The following is a 12,504-nucleotide window of genomic DNA, read 5'->3' as shown; positions in this document are numbered from 1 at the left end:
ATTTTTAATTAGCTCGTCCTGATTATGTGGGTTAATCATGTGCTTATTGGACATTCTTTTTCTATGAGCAGCATATTCAGTTCATATTCTTCAGATTTTATCTTTTCCATGTAAGATTTCTATTTTTCATTTTTGTATTTGGGGGAATTTTATTTCTCATACCAAATATTTCCCCAGAATCATCCTTTATATTTTTGACACTGTTTACTATATCTTTGCTATATGGTCAGTGTATTTGAAAACATACTGAGCAAGTATTGACTTTACTACCTCTGTCCAAATTATTTTCCTTATAGCTTTAAAATATTGTTTTATAAACTATTTAAAATATTAATTTAACATTTAGAAGATATCAACAGTATTTTATTTCAATTAACTGGTTTGTAGAATAAATTAAAGTTTCATTTTGATTCTAACTTTAAAAAGATCACTATTAAATTTCATTTTTATGTAACCTTATTTAAGTTATAAATATTTTTATTTTCAGTGTTCTACGCAAGAGTTCTTCTTGATTGTCAAAGCCCTTTATCACCTGAAGTCAGAATTTCAAGCATTAATACCTGCTGTTAATTCCCACGTTCAGTCAGATTTGCTCCAGACATTTATTTTAGAAATTCCTCAACTCCTCAGTCCAGTGGAACATTACTTAAAGATACTTAATGAACAAGCTGCCAAGTAAGTAGCAGACCCACGTTCTTCCTTTCTGGCAGTGAAAGTTTTAATTGGCTTGTCCTAATGAACGTGCCATTTGATGTGTGGATTCTTAAGCTTCACTAGAAATCATAAAAGAAGTTGCATGTGAAATGAGAATTGTGACTGGAAAAAAAGGCTTTATGTTTCACCTAGAAATAACACTTTAATGTCTAAAATTTAGGTGGTTCATCATACAGGACAGGTGTGGTACTTACTCAGATGATGAAAAGATAGTCCAGACAGGGCAAGCAGTAGCAGTTTATTAATCCCAAAATGGGTGTCAGATGGCACCTTGTACTCATTTATTAGACATCCAGGGATGGCCTTATATTTAGAAACTACAGAAACAATCTTATCCTTTAAGAACTGGTCATTTTACAGTTCATCTCACCAAGAACTCTACATAAAAGAGAGACATTTTGGCAGTATTTATATTTGTGTTTATTTTCTGAATAGGCAAACAACAAATATTTTATTTCTTGGTTTTGCCATTGGAATCATGAACTTGCAAAACAAAAATGTTAGTGTTATTTTGTCTGTCTTCAGAGAAATTAAGAAACTTACTCATAAATTAGGAGCCTTACCCATAAAAGTCAGGCAATTTTCCTGACTTTCAACCCTTTGGTTTTTCATCCTGCTGTGAAAAATATACTTTAATGTATGTATTTTCATTTTTTTATTTTCTAGAATTGGAGATAAAACTGAATTATTCAAAGACCTTTCTGACTTCCCTTTGATAAAAAGGAGAAAGGATGAAATTCAAGGGGTTACTGACAAGATCCAAATACATTTGCAAGAAATACGAAAAATATTAAAAAATCCTTCTGCACAATATGTGACAGTATCAGGACAGGAGGTAATGTCAGACATCCTTTTATTTTGCATTAGTTTTCTCAAAGTAGAAAAGATATTTTAAAATGTAAATAAAAATATGAGAATAGGATGAAAATATCTTTTTCAGGTTTTCTGTTTTGTTGCTTAGAAATATGTTGTAATACCTTGCCTTAATAAGAATTATTTTAATAAGTGTTTTGTTTTTTATTTACTGTAGTTTCTTGGTAAAATCATGAAACTTAACGTTACGTGTGTTTTAATGTTATCTGTTGTAATTATATTATGGAAAACCTTGACTATTGTAGATAATAACTTATGGAATTCACTTACCCTAAATCCAGGAGAGAGAAGTTAGCCTGTGGCCCCTGCTTGCAGATGATGAGATGATACACAGTGAACCACTTGGGTTCATTCGATGAAACAGTGGTTAAATGGCAGGACTTCATTCTGAAGTTAGGATAGCTGCTAAAAAAACAAAAAGGAAATAAACAAAAACAGAACTATAGTGAGAAACTGTGTTTAGTGACTCAACGAGTCTTCTATAAGATTGTGGTGCTGTTTCAATGTATTATTGGTATGTGTACTCTGTTTAAAATTTGATATTAATATCTGAATGAGAAACAGGAAAAAGTATACTTTTACCTGTTAGTCTATTCTGAGTCTTGAGGCATTCTACTTTCATACCTCGTGTTTAATAAATATAAAGATTCCACCTGTGAAGGAATTTGAGAAACTCTGCTTTGTTAAAATAACAGATTAGGATATTTGTGAATAATTTCTGTAGGATGAACATTGGTTTATATATCTGGCCAAAAGATTGTTGATGTATGTGTTTATTTGAAATAAGCTCTACAGTAAGTCACAATCTTTATTAAAATGTTTATTAATCTTGTGCCATTTAATAGACCATTAATTAAGTTAGCCCGTTTCCTGGGTTAAAATTATTAAGGTATTATACTTGGGCAGGTATTTCATAACGTATTTTACATAGAACCTATAAGTACATAGCAGAAAAGTGATTTGACGGTACTTATGCTTGGTTTGCCACCCCCTGAACAGGCAAATACTGAATACTTAATTGTATGTTGTGGTTTTACCATGCAGTCATGACCTTGCAAAATGACTGATGACCTAAGTGCCACTATTCTGGCAATGTGTTGAAAATGAGATGATCAAAACTGCTTGATAACATGAATAAAAAATATGTAGTAGAAAAGTGCTTATCTGGTATTACAGTGGGGAAAGAGCAGTGTAAGTGCCAGTTCTACCACTTACATGCTGTATCACCTCTGTCGTAAGACTACCAGGAAGACCAATTGCGTTAAAATACATGCATGTGCTTTCTAATTAGAAAATATTATACAAATGTTACTCAAGTAACAACAACAACAACAGCAACAACAACAACATGGTTACCATTTATTAGGCACTCGTTAAAGCCCAGTACAGTTCTAAGTACCTTATATATATTATCTAGTTTAATCCTTGTCACAACACAAGAAGGGGTTAGTCCAGTTTTTAGAGAGCTGGAATAGGTAGGTAAGTTGCGCAAGTCAGAAGCTCAATTCCAGCCCAGGTCTTCCTGACTCCAGTCTTTCTTCCATGTTATATTTCACTCTACACACGAATATTAACACAAGGGATTATCAACAGCATGTATTTTGATAAAATCTGGACATTTTAGAGCTCGTACTATTCAAACCAAAATAAAACTTAAGTCTTGGGAAGATAGTCCTGGATTCCATTGCCATTTTTTAAGTAAAGTGGGAAAAAATAGGAATTCATAAGGGGGACAGTAAATTAATTATTCTTTATGGATATAGCATTAATGTTTAAGAAAAAGCATAGCATGGAGATCAAGTAATTGGATTACAATTGATTATGGAGGGAGACAAATTATCTTATTATTCTTTATTTAACCTTTACTAGGTTAAGGTGATGAATTTGAGGTAAGAAATTTCTTAGTTATTAACAGTAGAATTAATTCTTGTTGGTTTTTAAAAACCTTTAATTTTCATAGTACATTAATGTGGAATCACTTATTTTTTTTGAGAATCAGTGATTCTATGCAAACACCACATAAATTCTAAATATTCAGCGTTGTCCTAATCAAATTTTGTTTAAAACATTCTATTACAGGTAGCAGCAAATTATTTAGGGATATTTAAAGGATTGAGAATAGATTCTGTCCAATGCGATTGCCTCTGAGAAGTGAGGAAGGGAAGAGAGGAAAACCCTTATTTTATATACATGTGCTTCTTATTTTATTATACCCTTCTGTTCTGTCTTAAGTTTTATTTCTATGCATGGAATTTTTGTAATTTTTAAAAGCAATCCCACATGGTACATGGGTCTTATTATTATTACTAAGAATAGATAGACAGACTGCCAAGCCAGTATTACTTTTGACAACATTCATTTTTTACCTGTTCTCAGTTTTTGTATACAAATTAGAATACTAAGCCTTATGACTATGGTGCCTTATTGTCTCTGGCTCTGAAAGTATTTGTTTATAAGAAAATAATGAAAGCAGAAACTTACATTGCTTTACATAGTTAATTGCTTTTGGGATAGTCTCTGTCATATTTATTTATATGGAGAATTTTCTCTTAATCTTGAATCAAATATGGATTGGGTATGGAGTGGTATTTAGATTTGGGGAAGTATTGATAAGTAGTATTATTCTTAAGGAGAAAGAAAGAAGTATTGGAAATCTTTAGAAAAATAATTATTAATTCACAGCATGGAGCATGTCCAGGTATCTGCTTAGTATGTTTAAGATGTGGAAAGCATTCTCTATTAAATCTTATTTCTTCATTTAAAAAATAGTTTAAAATACTTAAAAGAAAGTGAGAGAGAAAAGGGGGGGGGGAGTAGGAATGGGTTAAGTGTGATGCTGGAAAAACAGAAAATAGTTTCTGGGGTGAGTTAAGAATTACAGCAAAGTTAGCAATGATGCCAGTCCAGTGATACCACAGGCAGTAGTTTGAGTAACAATATCTGACATTTAATCAAGACTGGATTGGATTTCAGGAGAAGAATATGAGAGATTGCTGGAACAAATCAAGGTAGACTTCTCACTGTAACACCTAAAAAACAAAATCAGCTATAGAGCAGGGAAAGTTACCGTGAGAATTTTCTAAGATTCCGAAATAAGTGTTAATTTCCAATTTTAGTTTCCCTTCCTTTAGCAATAAAATCCTTAAACAAAAGACCTGTCTGTTCATTCTTAGAATGTTTGTAAAAGGAAATAGAGAATTTCCTCTTTCATAACCAGTGTAGAATAGAACAGAACTGCTATTTGATAACAATTCTGAGGAGAAACACAGGCTGAAAACCTAGGATGACTGAAAGAAAAAAAGACACACAGGATCAGCCCTTATCTGAGGAAGTGACATGGGTTTAGCCAGCAGGAAGTCCATGTGGACTTTCCTGACTTTCATTCTGTTTTCATCCTGTATTGGCTCTACACATGGCTTGCTTGAGGGGCTGTGGTCCTTGGGGTAGAATCTTGATACTTACAAATTGAACAGTTATGCTCCAAACCATTAGCAGTTTGTAGTGTGTGTAAGGTACAGACTCGAATCCAGTTCCTTGAAGCTGCAGTGTTAATGGCAAGTTACTTAAGTAAACCAGCCTTGCTGGCTACCCAGTGACCTCACTGAGGCAGTTTGGGCTTCTTTTTAAAATTTGCACCATCCCTTAGGCAGTAACTCTGGGGAGCTCTGTGTTAGTCATTGTGGATCAAGATGTGTCTTTCCCAAATATTAGTGGTCCAATGTGTTCCTGAATTGTTCTGTTTGCCTTTGGCATGGATAGCTCTTACCAGAATTATTTTTATAAAAAGACCAACATGTCTTGCACAGAACATTTAAAAATAATATTTAAGTGGATTTTTTTTTAGCATAGTTTAAAAGTGATTTTATCTTTCCCATCAATGATATTTATGTTGTGGATTTTTTCCAGCAGCCACAGAGTTCTGGGTTCTATCCTGTGCATAATAAGTTTATTTATTTAAATAAAACATTGAATTTCATGACAACAATACAAGAATGTGAACAGGAAGAAATGTTATATGATGAATGCTAAAAGTGAAAGGTGTGAGAGAAAGAACTTGATTTCACTTCCTGGATGATTTCAAAAAAGCTATTTTGTAGAGCACAGTTGGATCTATAAAGTTAAGGTTCATATAAGTGAAAACTTAAAGAAAATGTTCATAGGAAGAAATATCTTCTTTCTTAATAGTTGGGGAAATCAGTGCTTTTTTTATGAGGAAACTTTTAGAGGACTTAAATTCCTTGCATAAAAAGTATCACAATAAATTCTCCTGTTCAGAATAGGGAGGAACCTTATCTCAGACTTGCATAACATCTAATAATTAAACATTTAAAAATTTTATGTGCTTAGAAATTCAGTCTTATTACTGAGTAATAGAATTCTTAAGTGAGTACTAATAAATGAAATGTCATTATTGAAAAAAATCACCATTCATAGTATGCACAAAATGATGTTACAAACATTAAAGTACTAAATCATATCCCTTATTACAGACTTTTTTCGTCATACAAATTATACTTTATACCAAGTATTGAAACCCTAATTAATAATATTTAGTTGCATGGACATATACAAACTCTCCCAAGAACAATACTGGATTTATTTAGACTACTTAGAATATTTACTATTTATGATTAATATTTAGCACAATTTTGAGGAAGCTTTAAAAATATGACTAATCATTTAAATATCTTTTATTTATATTTATTTTAGTTTATGATTGAAGTAAAGAACTCTGCTGTATCTTGTATACCAGCTGATTGGATTAAGGTTGGAAGGTAGGTTTAAAAATACATTTTTAAAATTAACATGAGTTATAATGACATCTGTATAGCTGTATGCTACTGACTGATAATAACCACATTCTGACATGAAAAGCAACTCTCCCCCCCCCTTTTTTTAATGGAACTTTTAACCAAAGAAAGAATGATTTTAAACCCTTTTTTATCATTGATTTTAAAACATTTTTTCCAAAAGGTATCTTATTTGTAACATTTATTTTCTTGCTTTGCAAGTTACTATTTTATTCTTATACTTCAGAGTACACTTTAAACACATGAAATAGAAAAAAGTTGAGGAAACTACAATTACAAGATGAATTCGGTTGCTTGAACTTCTTGATGAATGCTATACCTGACATTTCTTTTAAGAAGCTTAAATTTCATTTTCTACTTCACTGAGCTCTGCCTTTCTTTATTCTTAATGCTTTCTGTGGCACATAGTTACAATAGTTCATTACATCTTCTCTTTTGTGAGTTATATCATGAATCGATGAAAGTAAATTAATCAAGAACAAAATTAGAGAACTATATCTGCCTTTTTTCCTTGGTTAGGCATTAATCCCCAAGAAAGGGGACTCATTTAAAGAAGTGGTATTAGAGAAGTATATCCTCCTGTGAGTAGTATCCTTTGTGGAATATTTATTACTACTTTTATTAATATGTTTGCATGAATTTGAGATGAAAATGTTCCATTTGCCTTAGTAAGGCTAGTAGCTGGTGATGGTATGGAGGAACTCTATGTTGAGGATGGAAGAAAATCTTGACATGATGTATGAGTGGTTATAAATTTATTATTTTAACTAAAGAAGAAAACTGTTATCCATTGCCACTATAAAAGGATGCTGAAGACACATTTGTAGGTTTCTTTAGCTCTAAATATCATCCTTTTTTTTTTTCTCTGTTACCAGAAGTTGTAATTGAGATTTGGGTATTGTCGATTTTAGGATATGCTGTTTTCTTTTTGTGGGCATTTTTTTTCTTTATTTTCTTTTGTCCTATACTACTGCTAATGAATGGAAATATGCTTTATGAAGACAAATTACTAAAAATCATGTTAGTTCATCTAGAACAATAATGGAAATATCTCACTGAGTTTTGTCAAAAGAGAAAGCTGAGATAAATATGTTTACATAGAAATCTAGATGACATAATTTAAAGGGAACAAGCAAAGCATAAATCTTTTAAAAATTCAGTGTTGTAAATTGAATGAATAAATAAGATGGTTTGGGGAAGGTTCATTGTAATTTTTTATTTGTTTTTTGGCCATTGGAGTCTTGATAGGGATAGATTAGAGTATAATGAATTGTATTTTGAATGCAAAAGGCCTACCCCTAGTCCAGTAACTTGCCAAATTAAGGATAATTGTGACAGCGTATCCCTGGATTGGGGAGCAAACAAAGATCAGAGTACACTTGCCTGTCACTCAACTCGGACCTTTTTTCCTTGAAGGTCTCATCCTAGTAATAACAGCAGCAGCAGTAACAACCACCCCTATCACCACAGAACAACTCCTAATATTGAATGCTCATGATAGAGGTACTCTGTTAAGCGCTGTTTGATCCTCTCAATAGTACCTATGAGGTAGATACTGTTATTATCCCCATTTTATAGATAGAGAAGGTGATGTTTAGAGAATGTCAGTTATATTTGCCCAAAGTCACATAGCTAGCCAATAACTGGCAGATTTGGAGCTTTGGCCCAAAGTCTCTGATCGGGACCCATGGCTCCCTGCAGTGTACTCTGCAGCGTCTTGGAGAAGAGCAGAGGTGATACGTAAGCCTGGAAGAGGGGCACATGGTGCTTCTTCCCATCCAGGGTCACTGTGAATCTACACTTAAGATCATGAAGAACTCCTCTTTGCCTCCTGAATTAATGCATTGCTCTTCTTTGTAACGCTTTATATTTTTATGTTTTTCACCGAAATGCTTCAGTCATACAGAAAAGTATAAAATATAAAGAATAATATGACCTTTACCAATGTATCCACCTCCCAGCTTTGTCAGGACCTATTTTGCTGTATTTGCTTCTGATTTTTTTTTTAAATAAAAAGCAAGTGTTTTTATTTAGTATAAGTTAAAGAAAAAAGCTTTCTGCTTCTGAAATGAAAATTCTAAACTTTGACTTTGCCATATGGATATAATTGAAATGCATTTTAAAAGCTTCCCCAACAAAGTTCTATGAACTCCAAGTACTTTATTTACAATGAAGATCTTAGGAATCAATAGAGTTCAGGGCCGTAATTAAAGAATGTTCTTTATTTACAGCTATTTACTTTCAATGTTCACCAGAGAATAATAAATAACTGCTTTAATTTTCTGAAGTGATGGCACTGCTGATTCCTTAGTAACCTTGATTTCCTATTTGTGTTTTTCCCTCTCTTCTAGCACAAAAGCTGTGAGCCGCTTTCACTCTCCTTTTGTTGTAGAAAATTACAGACATCTAAATCAGCTCCGGGAGCAGCTAGTCCTTGACTGCAATGCTGAATGGCTTGATTTTCTAGAGTGAGTTTACAATGAAAAATATAATCTGACTTTCTGCTATGAGAAATAGACCGGAAAATCTTTCCATCAAAAAGAAAAGTAGAGATTATTGTTTGTGATCTGCCATGAAATAGTTGAGTACATGTGTTCTCTGATTTTATTTTTAATCTATTGAAATGTAAGGTCATCTTAGTCTTTGGTGAGAGACCAAATATACTTATTGTTACTGTACTAACGTTTTGTTGCTAAGGATGTTTAGTAGAGTCACTTTTTGAAATTCCACCTTGGCCTTTGTTTATTGTTCTTATGTAAAGGCTTAACATTTTCAGGGTTGGACAAATACGGGTTAGTGGTTCTTATTATCTCCATTTAATTAAATTTTAAAGAATATTTCCCTTGTTTTTATTTAAAAAAATTTAAATCTATGATAAAGTTGACATGAACACCTATGTACTCTTCACCTAGATTTATCAAATGTTACCATTTTGCTGTATTTGTTTTATATCTCATATACGTTTTTTACAGAAACATTTGGAAGTTTTAGACATAACATTTAAGCATAGATCTTCTAAAACAAATGCATTATGCTATATAATCTTAATACCATTATCACACCTAAGAAAAATTAATATTAATTTAAGAATACATTGAATTTTCTCAATTTCCTTCCTCGAATTTTTAAATAAAAGATCTAATCAACTTTTATACATTGCATTTGGTTATTATGTCTCTTTTTTCTATTTGAATCTAGAATAGTCCCCCACCTTTTTTTTTTGTAATATGAGATGTTTTTGAAGAGTACTTGCCCTTGTCTCAAAGAATATCTCAAATTCTAGATTTATTAATATTCGTGTGTTCATAATGACAAGCTTAAGTCAGTAGTGTGCTGGTAAATGATTAACAGCTAGCCCTGGAACAGTAGTAGTATTTGTAGTGTTTGCTGATTTCTGAAGTGTAAACACTCCCACCATGACTGATTTTAAGCTGCTATTGGACAGGAGTTTGGTAGAGATGTGCGCAATTGACTTTCATGAATCCATAGACACTGGCTCTGGAACACTAAGCACTTTATGTATACTACCTGATTGTTTCTCACAAGAACCCTGTGAATTAAGTATTATCATCCCTCCCAATTTATAAATGAATAAAGTCAGATGCGGAAATAAGAAGTTGGTTGTAAGGTTAAAGACTGGAGTGTCTGGCAGTGGGGTTTGTACTCCTTACCATCAGGCTATGAAGCCTGCCCGTGATGAATTTGTAGGCATCACTCTAAACAGAAATCCCTCTATTAATCTTTGTCTTCAAAACTTAAACAGTAAGTATTCTGTGAGGTCCTTCAAGGAGCTTTATTCCATTTAAAGTAACCAATCTGACAAGTGAAAAAAAAAAAGATCACAAAAGACATGTGACAGTTTTTAAAAGGTTGATATCATCTCTTTTTGCCCAGAGTGGTCTTGAATTATAGGATTAGAAAGAGATTCTAATTTACTTATCCTGAGTCTTTTTAGGTTGTCTTGACTCAGACTCTTGGATCCAAGGATGGAAATTTGGTTTATTCAGTTCTTTTTCCAATTTACTTTCAATTTCCTGTTTTGAGGGTTTTCAGGACCCTTGAGTCTCTCAGTTCTCCTGGCTTTTCTCTTACTATTGCCGAGAACATGAAAATTAGGCTACTCCTTTAAAGTTTCAAGGGCCACATTCTAGGGTCCTAGGATTTGGTGAGGTAATTCATATTCATTCTATTCAGAGTACATGCACGATTTTATAAATCTGGATTATGTTCTCTCTGCATCATCTAGACTAAAAGTTCAGGTCCTCCAGGCTAAAAACTTGGGCATTATCTTCGATTCTCCTTTTCCTCTCCTTAGCTGTTATCAAATTCCCGTGTATCTTATTTTCCCTTTGCAATTTTTCTTTAATTTGCCTTTTTCTTCTGTTCTCATCTAGCGCCCCACCATTACCTCATACCTTATTTACTGTATCAGCCCTCTTACTGGCTCTGCTGCCAGATTAACCCAGGAGAATTCTGCTTTCATGACATCACCCTTTTTTATGTAGTTCAGAGCTGCTTAGAGTGAGCCAACATTAAATATGACATAACAGAAGAATATGATACCCATGATATACTAGTAAAGAGAAGGATGCAAGACAGTATTAAAATATGATACAAATCTGTATGTGTAAATTCACATATATGCATACCATATGAATCTTTATAATTTAAACAATGAAATATAAATGTTTATTATATTATTAATATGCTTCTTGGCCATTTGTGTGTTTTTTTGGAGAAATGTCTCTTCATAAAAATATGTAGTCTCAAATATTTGATTATTTCTGGGTGGTAAAATAACTGGAGATTTTAATTTTCAAATATGTGATTTCAAAGTTTTCTATAATAGACACATATTACTTTCAAAATAAGAAAAATATATTAACGTTTTTATGTAAAAAGAGAATACTAGCTGAAATTTAGAGCATTTGCAACTAGAGCTCCCACTTGAGAACAGCATCAACTGTTATGCACACTATTAGCTGAGATTCCAGATGGCATGAATATGATGTTATTTAAAAATTATTAACCTCAATGAACCTGACACCAGAGGATTGAATACCAGCTATACAAGTGTATTTGTCTCCTACTGAGATACTAACCGTTGTGCATTAGTCATACTGCTTTTTATCAAAATATTGCAAGAAATGAGGTTGTAAGGAATTCTAAATGGAACCCTCTCTCAAAAAATATGTCTCTTCTTTTGTGTTCTAGGAAATGGGCTCTGGATATTGAATAATCTTCTCAATTGTAAATTCTTGAAAAATGCAATTATCTCTCATACAGTAGTTTAAATCTTTTAGAAATACATTTGCAAATAAAAGAAAGAATATTTTCATTTTTATTAATTTGAGATGTTATTGAGCAACCTCTGATGGTAAACTGTCATAATAGCTTTAGAACCCAAGTGTCTTAATCCACTTCCCATGGATTAGCAATGTCTTTTGATCAGAGATTAAATTATGTTTTGGCCTCATCCTTAAGTTGACTGGTGGCTTAGTGATGGAGTTGCATGTTGTTATGACACAAATCCAGTCTATCAGATTGTTATCTGAATTGCCCATTTCTGAGGTTGTCATTTTTCTAAGTATGGATAATCTCTTTGAAATTTGGCAAAATATAGCAAATGGATAAAGACCAAGAAGTCAAACAAGGCTTTGTAAGAGTTATGATGATGATCTTTAAGGTTCATAATCATTTCATTTTATTCACATCTTATTAATGTAGTCGACGTGAAAAAAAACATTGTCGTTCATATCAAAATAATTACCTTATCCCTCTCTGCCTTTTTTTTTTTTTTTTAACTGAAATGGTACCCGCTGAGAACTATGCCCCTCACTTCAATCCCAAAAGTTTAGAAGATTATCAGGGACAGTTCCCTCAACCTAAGGCTTCTGGGTAGTAGCAAATAGGGTTGCGGTGACAATCTGAGAAGGAGGGAGTGAGAGTAATAAAAAATTGACTTTTTTAGTGCCAAAGGTACTTTGAAACTCAAGTCCAAAGCGGCAAGAGCAGAAAGATCACACGTGGCTATCCTCTGGCAAAAGAGAGAGAGCCAGGTTAGGAAGGCCAGATGGGACGGTAATTAGAACGGACAGAATAGTCC

The 12,504-nt window shown here is 32.8% G+C and overlaps 1 protein-coding gene across 1 annotated transcript in view; it reads left to right on the top strand.

Moving 5' to 3' along the window:
• MSH3 (mutS homolog 3) overlaps positions 1–12,504 on the top strand; it is a 124,844-nt gene that overhangs the window by 64,944 nt on the left and 47,396 nt on the right. The window contains exons 14-17 of the mRNA XM_016123442.2: positions 488–675; positions 1,381–1,549; positions 6,298–6,362; positions 8,750–8,866. Of these exons, the coding sequence (XP_015978928.2) occupies positions 488–675; positions 1,381–1,549; positions 6,298–6,362; positions 8,750–8,866 (539 nt within the window). The remainder of the gene's footprint in view (positions 1–487; positions 676–1,380; positions 1,550–6,297; positions 6,363–8,749; positions 8,867–12,504) is intronic.

Source organism: Rousettus aegyptiacus, unplaced genomic scaffold (genome assembly GCF_014176215.1).
Source record: "Rousettus aegyptiacus isolate mRouAeg1 unplaced genomic scaffold, mRouAeg1.p scaffold_m13_p_8, whole genome shotgun sequence".
Lineage (NCBI taxonomy): Eukaryota > Metazoa > Chordata > Mammalia > Chiroptera > Pteropodidae > Rousettus > Rousettus aegyptiacus.
The sequence above is the reverse complement of the archived record's forward strand: the minus strand, read 5'-3'. Positions and strand labels throughout refer to the sequence as shown.